At 45.4% G+C, this 15747-nt stretch overlaps 1 protein-coding gene across 2 annotated transcripts in view; it reads left to right on the top strand.

The window, feature by feature from the left end:
* PODXL (podocalyxin like) overlaps positions 1-15747 on the top strand; it is a 114756-nt gene that overhangs the window by 62909 nt on the left and 36100 nt on the right. For both annotated transcript variants that reach the window (XM_033957672.1, XM_033957673.1), the window contains exons 2-3: positions 1430-2035; positions 14802-15034. In XM_033957672.1, coding sequence (XP_033813563.1) covers positions 1430-2035; positions 14802-15034 — 839 coding nt within the window. The remainder of the gene's footprint in view (positions 1-1429; positions 2036-14801; positions 15035-15747) is intronic.

The raw sequence follows: 15747 nt of genomic DNA, 5'->3' as shown, positions 1-15747 counted from the left end.
TTACCACAACTCTGGAATTCATTGCTGGAGAATGTGGTGAAATCAGTTAGCTTAACGGGGTATAAAAAAGGCTTGGATAATTTCCTAAAAGAAAAGTTCATAGGCCATTATTGAGATGGCTTGGGGAAATCCACTACTTATTCCTAGGGTGAGCAGCATAAAATCTGTTTTACTATTTGCGATCTAGCTAGGTACTAGGGACCTGGGTTGGCCACTGTTGGAAATAGGATACTGGGCTTGATGGACCTTTGCTCTGTCCCAGAGTAGCAATTCTTATGTTCTTATGTGAGCCAAGTATGGGACAATAAAGCCATTGTGACATCACTGATGAGGTTGGCTCCTAGGCATTGGTGGAATGAGGCTTTATGACATCACAATCTCAGCTCTGGAATGTTGCTACTCTTTGGGTTTCTGCCAGGTACTTGGGACCTGGGTTGGCCACTGTTGGAAATGGGATACTGGGTTTGATGGACCTTCGGTCTGTCCCAGTATGGCAGCTCTTATGTTCTTATGTTATGGTCCTGCTGAAGGGAGCTTACTGGGTTAGTGGGAATACCAAAGGGATCTGCAGATTTTTATGCACAGCCTTCAAGGTATGTCCCTGGATCTCTGGCATTCACTGGTGCGGGTCCTGAAAACCTAACTGGTGGGGAGGGCAGCGAGGCCAAGGATTAGTCAGACACCTAATGCTTTTTCCCAAGGAGAGGTTTTGGGTACATATTTTAAAGTTCAGGGTACTTCCTTGCACATCCAGGGTGGGAGGGAGGAAGGATAGTAATACCACCAGATTCTCTCACAAATTAAAACTATCCTTCCCCTCGCTAAAAGGCATTTCCCACACAGGAAAACTAGGGACCTCCCTCCACTTCAAAATCACTGAGCTCTGGAACAACCTTACCTCCCCTCTTCGGAACTTGAGCTCTCTCCAAGTTTTCCGCAAACATCTGAAAACCTGGCTTTTCTCAAAAAATGTAAGTCTCCCTCCAATTTAGGAATCAAGGAAACTCTTATATCTTGGCATCCCAAGTCCTCTAAATTTTCTTCACACTTCTCTGTTGTAGTTCCTTCCTATTTCTCCTACTGTAAACCGCGTCGAGCTCTACGAACGTGGAGATGATGCGGTATACAAACCTAAGGATTAGATTAGATTAGATTATGTATGGTATATAGTTTATGGAAACTATAGTTATAGGTATATATTTCTAATTATTGCTAGTTAAGGGAAGGGGGGAGAAAATGATTTGTTTTAAAATGTTTGTATGTGTAAAGTGCTTTTTCTGATTTGCTCTTGATAATTCATTGTAGTGCACTGTTATTATTTAAAAATCAATAAAGAATTTAAAATAAAAAAATAAAGGTCAGGGTAAAGAGGATGCAAAGATAAATTACCAGAGGATTCTAATGGGTTTAATTAAACTTCTTCTTTCAGGGTGTCCCCATGTCTCGATGTCAGCTTCTGATGCTACAGTGCTGGGTCCACTCACGAGTGAGGCATCTCCTACCACGGCCACAGTGAAAAGTGCAAATGAAGTTACAACCCAAGTGCAAAAGAGCTCGGCCTCAGCCCCCCAGCACAGAGCGACCTCAGCGCAAAACGGCGTAGCGTCTGCTTCAGTGCCATCTGTTTCAACCTCTTCTCAACAGACATTGGGCACGACACACGTTATTCCCAAGTCAATGACAGAGTCGGCAACGCGTGCCGGGAGCAGCCCAGCAAGCAGCCAAGTCCCTTCGCCTTCTCCGATCTCAGGGGCTCCCCCACTGACTCACCCGGCAAGCAGCTCAGCGGCTTCCAGTTATCCCAGTTCCCCCACGTCGTCTCGGGATACCACTATCTCTCCTAGTGATGGCATGTCACCAGTAGCAGGTGGGGTGACTACAGGACACCCTGCTAAAACCTTGACGTCACCAGAAGTTTCGGTCTCAAAAGATGTCACCCCAAAAGACACCACTCCCGTTCCCGGCATCTCTGTTGGCCAAACTGGGGCCACCACCGTACCACTGATGAAATCAACAGTGATATCTTCAACTCCTGGTAAGTGTCTGGTCATCATTTTCATCATTACTTCAGTTAAATAATTGTTTCAGGTTTTCAGATGTTTTCTCAGATGCTACTTGATTTCTCTTTTATTTATGCAACTGTGCAAGATCCGTTACCTGCCTCGTCAGAGCAAGAATCCAGGTATCAGATTCCAGACTGAGTTGTAGTTTGCGACCACTGCCATAGTCGAGCAAGATGGGACAGAGATTAAAAAGGGGAACCTCCCTCGGAGTAACCTACCAGGCCAAAAATCAACAAGAACAGTGTCTTTTTAATCTCATAATATTCCTTTTTAAAAAAAATTGTTTTTTTCAATTTGATTTCACTTTTAATCTCCCTCCCAGACACACGAGCTATGCAACTCGGGCTTTATCAATGGCCAACAGCTGTTGAAAAAAACTTGAACCTTGCACTACTGCATATCTGCCAGCAGGGGGACACCGTAACAGTGGTACAGGTACACCACCGATTTTCCACCTCCGATTTCCCTGGTCACCTTTATAACACACTTGAACCCACTGATTATACGCTTCCTGTATGTCTCTAAAGCGCCTCGGACCGCGAGAACCTTAAATTGAAGAAATATTAAAAGAAAGTTAATAATTGAAATACAGGTACAGTAACTGGACATTTGCACCTCCCTTAGAAGCCATAGCTGAGGTTACATTTAAGCAAACTAAGCTATGGCTCTCACAAAACCGAGGTATCACCACCAGCAAGTGCAGTGCCACACCCAGCGCTATCTGTGGGCTGCCCGGTAAACTGATCTGGCGGGCGAAGGAATTTGAAGTTCTCGCTCGTACTTTTGTCCAGACTGAAGGAGGTGCCAGGCCACCCGTAGCTGGAAAATCGGTGGTGCCTCCCCTGACACCTGGAACTTTAATATTCACCCTAAAACTGAAGAGGAATGGAGGAAATCATCTTTGATATAATACCAAAAAAAAAAAAAAAAAAGACTCCGTTATCAAGTTGGATATTATTACTCATTTAGGTCAAAGTGATCACTGTATTTCAGGAGTAAAAAGCCTGAGAATTCTTATAAGGGGAAATAGATATGATTACGTTACTCCGTTGTTACGAGAATTAGACTGGCTTCCAATTGCAACAAGAATAGATTTTAAAAGTTTGATTTCTATTTTTAAGATTTGATATGGGGTATGTCCTAGTTATTTCAAAGACTTGATAATTTTACGCAAATCAACAAGAGATTTAGTTCCTCGAGAGAACTGCGGTTAGCGATACCATCCGTTAAAAGACTGTAGATTATTTTCCTCTAGGAAGAAAAGCCCAGATTCAGTTTAACCAGTGCCCTTGTCGGCGACTGCCTTAGTGTAAAGCAATTTTTATTGAAGCGAAAATAACACAGCAAAAAGATACAATCAAGTGGAAAGAGCAACAAGTTCCCCAACACCCACCCACCCCCCAAATCCAACCCCTCCCCAACCCATCCCCCAACCAAAACCACCCAAGCAGCAGAAAGAAGAAACAAGAATATGCAAGCCCAGAAACCAGCAGCATCCCAACCCTGTGCCACTGGGGAGGCCCAAACTCCAGAGTCCAAAATCCCATGCAAACAGAGCTCTGTACTCTGATGAGCCCTGAGAGGAACACTAGCCCCCCCACAACCCCCCCCCCCCCCCCCCCCCCACCACCACCACCACCACAAAACAGGAGAAAAATAAAGAAACAAGGAAAGAAAAAAATAAAGAAATACAAATTAAAACAAAACAAAAAAACCAACACCACAGCCAGGGAGAGGCACACCAAAGCACCTTAACATACTGATACATTCCCTAGTCATTTCCCACCTAGACTACTGCAACTCTCTTCTAAACGGACTTCCTCAAAAAGAGCTCCGACGTCTTCAATTAATACAAAATTCTGCCATAAAACTAATATACAAAAAAGGAAAATTTGAACATGTTACTCCTCTACTCAAAGAAGCTCACTGGCTCCCTATCACCCACCGCATAACCTACAAAATCATTCTACTCTCATTTAAAATTAAACATTCCCATCAACCACTATTCCTCGATAAACTACTAATTCCACAATGTTCCCCTCACACACTAAGATCTACTGACCAAAAACTCCTTTTCATTCCTTCTCTCAAAGATTTCTACTACACCCGAAAAACTAACTTTGCAGTAACCGCTCCTACACTATGGAACTCTCTTCCACAATACCTTCGGGACGAACAAAATCTAATTAACTTCAAGACTGGCTTAAAGACCTTCTTGTTCCAAGACGCTTATGACCGTCCCTAGATCCCTTTCTCTCTTTTTTACTTCGCCTTTTTAATGTAAGTAAGTAATCACTCCAACAATGCTCCCATACCCCACTTGTTCAATCCTTCCCCCATCCTTTACTATTTTAACTAATTTATGTAACTTCTCCCTTCCTTCCCCTCTTATCCTCACTTTCCAGTTAGTCTAGTTAATGTCATTTTCGTTCACTTCATTATATTTAAATTATTATTTACTTTTATTATATTTTGTAAACCGGCCAGATATTCATTTGATGGTCGGGATATTAAAAAACTAATAAACTTGGAAACTCTCACCGCTCAGAACAGCTCAAAGCCGTAGCAGATTAAGAATTAAGCTCCGACTTCTAGGAGACAGTGAATAGATATAGGGCCTCCAAACCCGCAGAAAAAAATTTTTCTGACGAAAGGAAGCACGCACCCGACTCCTCTCAAGTAACATCAAAGCATGCAGCCTATTGCGCCATGCCCAATACGCAGGAGGGTCAGCCGACACCCACTCAGTCAAAATGACCTTTTTAGCCACCAAGCCCGCCTTCCGCAAGAATAAACTGCCGACACCAGGCCGCAAACGAAAAGCCTCAAATGTATCTAAGAGAAACCCCCACCGGAGTAAGCGGGATTGAACAGCCCAACACAGCCTACAAATATCGGACTACCCGCCTCCAGAAAGACTTAACTACCGGGCACCTCCAAAAGGCGTGGAAGAAGGACTTTGGGGCAGCTGTACATTTCTCACAAAGATCCGAATCTGCCAAACCAGAATGAAACAGTTGAACCCTCGTGAAGTACGCCCTATGGGGCACCCAAAACTGGCACTCCCGACGGCGACTGCCTTAAAAGCGGCCACCGATTGAGTGTCAGTCACGCGACGCGTGCCGTTCAGAGAATCGCAGCTCCGGCAAAGGCAGGCACCGGAAATGTAGGCCAGGGTTTTTCAAGGCCTATGTGACATAAATCACGCCTCCGGAGGCGCCTATCCGCACCTAACGCCACTTCCAGCGTTAGGCATGCCTACAGTGGCGTACGCGCTGGTAGGCGCTTCTGGAGGCACGATTCCGGTTCCTTTGGTTTAGTCACTGGTAGGCACCTTGAAATGTTATTTAAGTAGTGTTTCAAATGGTGTTTCCCTCCACATAGGCACCGGTAGGGTAGTTAAGGTGCCATTTATAGAATTTACCTTAAAATGCTTCTGGGTAGAGCTGCAGAGGTAAAGGATGTTCGACCCCCAGCGAATCGCAAAAAGGTGTGCCGCGAGTCATTGACGCCGGCTGACTGCCTACAGAACTAAACTAAACTAAAGCTTAAGTTTGTCTACCGCATCATCTCCATAAAGATAGAGCTCAGCACGGTTTACAGGTAAATTCAATAAATGAGGAAAGGACATAATCAGAAATTAGAGATTATGAAGAGGATAGCTAGCTTTACATTTTCAATAGATAGCTTTACGTTTTGGAGAAAAGCCAGGTTTTCAGATGCTTTCGGAATAATTGGAATGAGCCTAGGTTCCGCAGCGGGGCAGGGAGGTTGTTCCAAAGCTCAGTGAATTTGAAAACAAGGGATTTCCCTAATTTCCCTGCATACATGACGCCTTTTAACGAGGGGATAGATAGTTTGAGTTTGTGGGCGGATCTGGTAGTGTCAGGTCTCGAAGAATTCCAGGATAGTGGGATTAGGGGAGGAAGAAAGCCATGTAGGATCTTGAAAGTTAGGCAGGTCCATTTAAAGTGAATCCTAGAAATCACCATTCGCGAAGATAGGCATGTCCTGGGCACAGCCGGCACCTCGCCTCCCCTCCACGCCCCTCTTGTTGAGCAATCTCCCAGGGGGCGGCTCAAAGCCTGTCTGCTCTGTAGGTGCATTTGCATAGGCATAGACGTCGGTGCAATGGCATCAAGCGCATGGTGTCAAAGTCTGTGCCCTCCAGCCGCAGCTCCAGATAGTTTGCGAGACACGTTTCTACCCCATGTTATTTCAGAAGTACCTTGATTGATTAAGATTGATGTTAATGATACTGTAAATGTATGCTATCTGTTGATGGCATACTTTGTTATAAGAAAATATTAGATGTTATATACGTATTTTAACAGTAAACCACTTGGAACTTTGTGGTTAACCCTTTCAGGACCAAGGGACATATTTGTCCCATAACTTTAAAATCCTATAAATTTTGATTGGGATAGTCTACAGTTCTAAATTTGATATGTACGGATTCCATATGATACTGCCTTTATGTAAACAAACTGGTTCCGACATTCATTCATTAGTGTCGTTGCCAGATTGACGAGAAGATTCACTTGCCACACTGTCGATAAGCCAGAAGTGTGATTTTTTAAATAAAAATAATGATATTTCACAAAAAAAATCAATTTTTTGGCATCTGCAAGCCCTTTTTACCATAAAAATGTCGTCAAAACCACAAAAATTGGCCTACGATCCTTATGGTCCTGAAAGGGTTAAGCGGGATATAAATGTGGAATTAAATTAATCTTTATAGTACCTAATTTTATCCAGTCATAGGCATTTTTAAAAAAACCCACACCTGTTTAACCTTGTACAATATTCTACTGTTATAGTATTTTAAAAAATTTTAATTTTTACCCCACCCCCTTTACGAAGCCACGTTAGACTTTTTTTTTATCGCCGACTGCGATAGGAATTCTATGAGTATCAAAGCTAATATTGCCGCGGCCGGCAATAAAAAAGCCTAACGTGGCTTCAGGGGGGAGGGGGGATTTTTATTTTATTTTCGGCTAAAGGTACAGAGCATACACAATAAGAGATAAGGAGATAACTGCTTATCTTTCATTGGAAGTCCACTCAAGGATGGTCAGCATTTCACAGGGATTTGGGGCCATAGACATTAGCCTGACTTTCCCCCTGCACCAGCAGCTGCCGTGCGATAAAAGCCCCGAAGCCTTTTAAATCCCTATGGGCTTTGGGGCAGTTACCACAGTGGCAGCCACCAGTGGGGGGGGGGGGGGGATTATTACTTCAGCTGGCCATTGTTGGCTGGAGCTCCGATGAAAGAAAATAGCTAATGTCCTCGTTTGTTTCTAAAGTTAAAATTTAACTAATATAACATAATCTCATCTTTGATATTTTTTTATACCAATTCATCCCAACAGGAGGGCTCGACTCGGTTAACAAAATATTAATAAAATTATACAGGAGATTAAAACAGAAACCACATCTTTTTAGGCCAGAATTTTATCTTTTATGATTGATTATTAGAAAAAGAAGGATTATTAGTAAATTTCTGAAATAAATAGGTCTTCAGTACTTACGAAAAGTGGGTAGATGAGAGAGAACTCTAATTATAGAAGGAAGGTCATTCCAAACTTTTACGAATAAAAAAAGAAAATGATCGACAAAAATTGGCCACGGTTTTTAGACCTTTAACCGTGGGAGAAGTAGAGATTTCTTGTGAATTAAATGAGACAGGAACCAAAGGAGAAAAAAAGGTGACGGGACAAAAGCGCAACGGACAAATCTGTTCCGACAATAGAGAGCAGGCAATTGCGCGCAAAATTCCAGCATGCCGCCGTAAAAGTTTATTTTAAATTGCTCCCTCCCCCCCCCCCCACTGTACTTAATACTGTTTGTGCTGCCATTCGTGCTGCCGTTTGGGGGCTGTGGGGGGTGTAACCCCCCCCCCACATTATACAGAAAACTTTTTTCCCCTAAAAAATCAACATCCTAAGATTGGTTTTGTCTATAAGTTGAGGTGTTCCACTTCACTGAGGGGGTGATTTATGCGATTCTTTGCCCCTGCTTGAAAATCTATGTTGGGCATACTTACCGTCAGTTCAAGACAAGACTTATTGAACATAGATCATGTTTGAATACCCGGCGTTTGGAGGAACCGCTGGTGATGCATTGTTTAGAAGCACATCATGATTTTGGAGCCCTGCGATGTATTGTGATTGAGCATATTGCGCTCCCGGTTCGACGGGGGGGGGGGGGATTGGAGATGGCTCCTGTGGCAAAAGGAGCAAAGATGGATCTATCAGCTACAATCAGTCCATCCTGAGGGTTTAAATGCCCAAATAGAATGGTCCGCCTTCTTTTGAGTCTGAGCGCTTTTTGATTGGTGGCTGCATGTGGAGGGGCGGAGCTTTTAGCCTTTTTAAGAGCCGGGGTGAAGAGTCTCTCTGCGCCAGTTTTGATCGATGAAGTGGTGAGGATGTTTGAGGAGTATGGTGGGTCTGGAATATCTGGATGTGAAGCGACGATATGAACACCCCTGACGCAGCGATTTGATGCGAAACGGAGGGTTCCCCGTTGGGTGTAAGGACTGCCTGGCATGGATTTGGAGGCCATTAGCAGCTAAGTTATTTTTTTTGCTTTTGCTATGGATGTTATGAGCTGGACTATACTGCCTTTTGTTACATTCACCCACTGACTTTCACCTGTATTAGGCTTGCTGTTTGATACCACCTGGCAGGCTACTTTAGTTGCCCTGTTTTCTTGGACTATTTTTCAGCATTTACACATAAACAGCTTTTGTAGGAATGGAGTTTTTTTTGTGTCAGGTCAAAAGTGCACCGGGACAAAGGCGCGCGCAGACAATTGAGCGCAGTGCGGAGGTGCGCGCCGCAGAAAATTACTGTTTTTATGGCTCTGACGGGGGGGGCGTGGGGGGAACCCCCCCACTTTACTTAATAGAGATCGCGCCGCATTGTGAGGGGTTTGGGGGGTTGTAACCCCCCACATTTTACTGGAAACTTCACTTTTTCCCTGTTTTTAGGGAAAAAGTTAAGTTTACAGTAAAATGTGGAGGGTTACAACCCCCCAAACCCCCCACAACACCGGCGCGATCTCTATTAAGTAAACGGGGGGGGGGGCTCCCCAACAAAACCCCCCATCGGAGCCCCTAAAAACTGTAATTTTCTTCGGCGCATGCCTCCATCTTGCGCTCAGTTGTTGGCGCGCGCCTTTGTCTTTCGCGGGGTTGTCTATGAACCGTTTTTTTGGGCCAGATGAAGCTGAACTGAGGCCTTTTTCTCCACTTCTTTTTCCTTTTTCCCTTTCTCTTTGGGGAGTGTGAATGTTGTGGGTTGTAAGCAAGGCCTTGTAGTGTTGCTGGGTGTGTTTATCGTTTGTCCGTGTGGAGCTTGTTTTGAGTTAATAAGGGTTACAACCCCCCCCCCCCAAACCACCCCCAACGGCAGCGCGAACACTATTAAGTAAACACACACCCCATCGGAGCTCTTTAAAATAAACTTTTACGGTGGCGCGCTTGAGTCTTGCGCTCAATTGTCTGCTCTCTAATGTCGGCGCGGCTTTGTCCCACGCGCTTATGACTGTGAACCGAAATAAAATACCATTTAGGATTTTGAAAATGACAGTTGCACATTTAAATTGGATCTTCCAGTAGACAGGAAGCCAGTAAAGGTGTGTCATGGTCATATTTATGTTTGCCGAATATCAGTTTAGCCGCCGTATTCTGGATAAGTTGTAGCCTCTACAAATAACAATAGAAAACTGGAAAAAAAAACTTTAAAAGGTGCTTGTTCTCCAAAGAGGTTTTCTTTGCCTAAGGCTGGATAAAATTAAGCTCTTTGAAGTTATCTAATCTAATCTAGTCTTCAATTTATGTACCGGGTCTTCTCCCAGCGGAGCTCGACTCGGTTTACAAGTAATTAAAGACCAGCATAAAAACCCCGAACAAGAGCAGAAGAGAAAATAAGTGTTGTGGAGCCATCAATTCGCTGAATCTTTAGGTGAACTGTTCAAGTGTCGTGTTAATAATAAAGTTTTTAGGACTTTGCAAAACTGTCAGAGTCAGGAAGCCCAGGCCACATTTCTACCAGTTTATAAGCGAAAGATTGACTGCGTTTCCTGTCCGATTTAATTCCTTTGAAGGAAGGGAACAGTAGTTTATATCTCTGTGTATTCCTCGAATGGTAAGATCTAAGGGAATTCCAGTATGAAGGGACCAAAGGACCAAATATTCCATAGAGAAGCTTAAAAATGTGCTCGTAAGAACGCTGAGGCTTTTTCTTCTTGAGATACAGTATATCGCTCAGTTTGTCCAAAGAGAGTAATACTGTAATACAGTGGCGTGGCGTGGCGAGGGTGAGAGGCGTCCCACCCCCATTTGCTCTTTCCCCACCTTTTCCTGTCGTACCTCTTTCACGTTCCCGGCGTGAGCAGCAACCCCCTGCCTGCTGCTCGCACTAGCGTCGGGTCATCCTCTGTCATGAGCAGCAGGCAGTGGGGTTTGCTGCTCGCTCCGGGAACGTGAAAGATGTACGGGGGGGAAGGGAAGGGGCACGCGTGTGGGAAGGAGTGGGAGGAGGGGCGGAGAAGAGGATGAGAGCCAGCGCCTCCACCAATATGGCGCCCCGGAAGGGGATCACCCCCTCGCTCCCCCCTGTGTGTTAATAAATTTAGCTCAAGCTAACAAATTAGTGTACATTAAGGCCCTGATTCTAAAAGAGACATACATTTAGGCGCTTATCTATTTTTTTTTAATTGGCTTAATCAGCGCTAATGATTGATAGCGCCGTTAAAAATCAGTTAAGCACAATAAAAAAAAATGATTTGCTGGGAGACACCTAACTCGGTAGATTCCTAGGCATCTACGAGGGGGGGCTGAAAAGTTCTCAGCCCAAGCAAGAAGAGAATGACTTGGATATATGGTTCAATTAATGATCTGAAACAATATCAGAACATAGAATTTTGTTTCTATAAATTGGCACTTAACGAAATAAGATGACACTCGTTTCAACTCAGTGGCAAAATAAGGCTCAGAATTGAGGAAGTGGGTTGGTGGGGCTGAGAACTTTTCAGCACCCCCTGGTATGTAATAAAAGTGAACCAAGTATAGGACAATCAGGCCATTGTGACATCACTGGTGAGGTTGGCTCTTATTGGTGGAATGAGGCATTATGACATCACAATCTCAGCTCTGGAATGTTGCTCCAAGGAGTTGCTGAAAAGTGCTCAGCCCAGCCAAGAAGAGAATGAAGTGGATATGGTTCAATCAATGATCTGAAATGATGTCAAAACATAGAATTTTGCTTCTGCAAATTGGCATTTAAGGAAATAAGATGACACTCTTTTCAGCTCCAGTAGCAAAATAACGCTCAGAATTGAGGAAGTTGGTTGCTTGGGCTGAGAACTTTTCAGCACCCCCTTATATACAGTATAATAAAAGTGAGCCAAGTATAGGACAATCAGGCCATTGTGACATCACTGGTGAGGTTGGCTCTTATTGGTGGAATGAGGCATTATGACATCACAATCTCAGCTCTGGAATGTTGCTCCAAGGAGTTGCTGAAAAGTGCTCAGCCCAGCCAAGAAGAGAATGAAGTGGATATGGTTCAATCAATGGCCTGAAACAATGTCAAAACCCAGAATTTCATTTCTGCAAATTGGCACTTAACGAGATAAGGTAACATTCTTTTCAGCTCCAGTGGCAAAATAACGCTCAGAATTGAGGAAGTTGGTTGGTTGGGTTGAGAACTTTTCAGCACTCCCTGATATGTAATAAAAGTGAGCCACTGTGACATCACTGATGAGGTTGGCTCTTATTGGTGGAAAGAGGCATTATGACATCACAGTCTCAGCTCTGGTTACCAGAGACTGAAACTCTTCATACTACGAGGGGCTGCTGAAAAGTTCTCAGCCCCAACCATGAAGAGAATGACGTGGATATGGTTCAATCCATTTATTTGTTTACAATTATTTATAACCCGCCTATCCACAAATCTGTGATCTGAAACAATGTCATAGAACATAGCATTTCATTTCTGCAAATCGGCACTTAACAAAATAAGATGACACTCTTTTCAGCTCCGGTGGCAAAATAATGCTCCAAATTTAAGAGTGGGCTGAGAACTTTTCAGCACACCCCTCGTATTCATGACAGTTATCCAGAAAACCCAGCCAGTTGGTAGCCCCTTGAAGGTCAGACTACCTGGAGATAGAGTAGCCCAGTGGTTAAAGCCACAGCCTCAGCACCCTCAGGTTGTGGGTTCAAACCCATGCTGCTCCTTGTGACTCCAGGCAAGTCACTTAATCCCCCCATTGCCCCAGGTACATTAGATAGATTGGGAGCCCACCGGGACAGACAGGGGAAAATACTTGAGGACCTGAATAAATTCATGTAAACTGTTCTGAGCTCCCTTGAGAGAATTGTAGAGAAAATGAAATACTCCTGAAATAAAACACCTGCAAATCACTGAAACAGGGCTCTTCTCTTATCAGTGCTGTAGTCCAGGAGTTCTGAAGATAATCTAAGCCGTCTTGTTTAGATAATATCTAAAAAAATTTCTATTCTCGTTTATGGCAAAGAGTCGTCGGACAATTCAGCCTGTCTTAGTGACTCCACTGCCACTCAAGTTTTCAGGAGAGTCACAATGAATATTCATGAGATGAATTTGCATATGATGGATTGCCAATATATTCAGACTGATCTCATGCATATTTATGAAGTGAATCACTTCTGGGTCAAGACAGGAAACCCTCTGCCATTAAGCCTTAAATTGTAAAGCACCTCAATGTATCCTAAAGCCACTTAAGAATTTGGAACTGTGGACTCTGTTCTAGTTGGATTAATGGGTATTCTTCAGTTTCATTCAGCCTCTTAACAACTGTGCATTGAAATGGCTTTCAGGACATAAGGGGGAAGATATCAGCCCAGGCTGACATTGACATCGCTGAAATAGGACTACAGTGGTACCTCGGAATCCGAACTTAATCCGTTCCAGAACCCCATACGAGTTCCAAAACGTTCGAGTTCTAAGACAGTTTTTCCCATTAATCCGTTCCGTGGTCCTACAAACTCAGCAAGATCGGACCCCCCTGGCAGAGACAGCAAGATCGGGCCCCCGCCGGCATAGACAGCAAGATCGGGCCCCCGCCAGCAGAGACAGCAAGATCGGGCCCCCGCCGGCATAGACAGCAAGATCGAGCCCCCCAACCGGCACAGACAGCAAGATCGAGCCCCCCAACCGGCACAGACAGCAAGATCGGGCCCCCGCCAGCAGAGACAGCAAGATCGAGCCCCCCAACCGGCACAGACAGCAAGATCGGGCCCCCGCCGGCATAGACAGCAAGATCGGGCCCCCGCCAGCAGAGACAGCAAGATCGGGCCCCCGCCGGCATAGACAGCAAGATCGGGCCCCCGCCAGCAGAGACAGCAAGATCGAGCCCCCCAACCGGCACAGACAGCAAGATCGAGCCCCCCAACCGGCACAGACAGCAAGATCGGGCCCCCGCCGGCATAGACAGCAAGATCGGGCCCCCGCCAGCAGAGACAACAAGATCGAGCCCCCCAACCGGCACAGACAGCAAGATCGAGCCCCAGCCAGCAGAGACAGCAAGATCGGGCCCCCCGCCGGCAGAGACAGCAAGATCAGCAACTGCAAGCGTTGCTCAGCCCAAAGCTTCCCTCTGACGCGAACCGCCCAGGCAGAAACAGGAAGCTGTGTCTGAGGGGAAGCTTTGGGCTGAGCAACGCTTGCAGTTCCCGTGCGTTCGGATTCCAAAGCAGCGTTCAGATTCCAGGGCAAAATTTAATTCTAAAAAATGGTTCGGATTCCAAGTTGTTCGCGTTCTGGGGCATTCGGATTCCGAGGTACCGCTGTGTTGGTAAAATAGTCCCTTTTTATGCAATGAGGCTTACCTACTCATAACCTAGGGATCCTTTTCCTAAGGCTCGTTAGCTGTTCAAGCAGGCTAAACACTAACACATCCGGAAAACTATAATGGATGCATTAGCGTTTACTGCACGCTAATATTTAGCGCACGCTAGAACAGCTAACGAGCCTTAGTAAAAAGACCCCCTAGTTATTAATAATAGCAAAATATTATTCTTAACTAGGGCTATCAGATTTTTGTCCGGGGAAACCCCATTCTACCCCCCCCCAGCCCCGCCCCCGCAAATCCTCGTCTTTGTTTTCCGACCTATGGGCCGCGCTTGGAGGGTCTCCACACATACTCAGGGGCCCTCCGGACGTGGCCGGGGGGTCGGGGCTTTCCAAAACCCAGAAAAACTACCAGGTTTTGGAAAGTCTGAGGACATGTCCGGGGGTTCCTGGACGTTTGATAACCCTATACGTAACGGTAGCCCACTTTGATAAACATCCCCCTTTAATTAATGTCTCTAGACATCACTGCTATAATGAAAGTGAACCAAGTACCTCATATAGGGTAATCAAGCCATTGTGACATCACCAATGAGGCTGGCTCTTAGGCATTGGTGGAATGAGGCATTATGATGTCACAATAGCAGTTGGGGTAGCAGAATTATCAACATGAGCTACCATTAAGACAGGTTATTTTGCCACTAATTTCCGCGGTTTTACACAGGTCCCATTTTATACAATGAGACCTAGTTAATAATAACCCTGGTTAACCGTAAAACAGCAGCCATATTGATAATGTTTGTGGGGAGGGGGGGGAGGTTCTTGCTTTCCACTCAACAGGAAATGAATTATTTTGTGGAATCAATAACACTTCTCTCTACAATTTATTTGTCAGATGGGAACATAGTAAAGCCATTCCTTGCAACTAGCACAGCGGCCACGCAGACGCAAAACACCTCAAGAACCAGAGGGCCTGCTGTTTCCATTAAAACAGTAGAAACTAGTCCAGCTCCAACACCCAGTGCAACCAGCAGCATCAGTGCAACCACCGTCACCCCAAAACTGGGCTTACCAGGGACAAGTCCTGCAGCAAACGAATCCAGCACCAACGCCACATCCTTAATCAAGGTAAATTCTACATTGAGGTGGAGCGGACCACACTCGTGCCATCCCTCCCCCACCCCCACCCCGTACCTCTGTAGACCTTCACCGGCGTGAGCAACCTCTGCCTGTTGCTCGCGCCGGCCTGGTTCCCCTCTAAATCACTTCTGGGTTGCGAAGCCTGGAAGTGACGTCAGAGGAAAACCCAACGCTGGCACAAGTGGCATGCTGGAGAAGCCACTTACGCTGGTGAAGATTTACAGAGGTACATGGGGGGGAAGGGAGAGCACGATTGTGGAGTGGGAGGCGGGAAAGAATGGGGGAGGTGCCTCCTTCCCTCGCTACGCCACCGAGTGAGAAATGTTTCGTAATCTCTGAGGCTCTCAGGTGCCTGTAACTAGGGCCTTCCAGCTGTTCATCACATCATCAAGGACTGGCTGAATTAGATCTAGCCCAGGGGTGGGCAACTCCGGTCCTCGAGGGGCCAGAATTCAGTCGGGTTTTCAGGATTTCCGCAATGAATATGCATGAGATCTATTTGCATGCACTGCTTATTCATTGGGGAAATCCTGAAAACCCGACTGGATTCCGGCCCTCGAGGACCGGAGTTGCCCACCCCTGATCTAGCCTCATCCCCGTGGTATCTGTGGATTAGGCCTTCTGAGTTCCTGAAAAAAGGAAAACAGGGCCATAAGTCCATGCACAGAATGGGGTCCAAATCAAGGTTGGTGCAACGGTTC

The sequence above is a fragment of the Geotrypetes seraphini genome, chromosome 9, assembly GCF_902459505.1.
Source record: "Geotrypetes seraphini chromosome 9, aGeoSer1.1, whole genome shotgun sequence".
Classification (NCBI taxonomy): Eukaryota; Metazoa; Chordata; class Amphibia; order Gymnophiona; family Dermophiidae; genus Geotrypetes; species Geotrypetes seraphini.
Note: the sequence above shows the minus strand (reverse complement) of the source record. Positions and strands in the feature narration are given on the sequence as shown.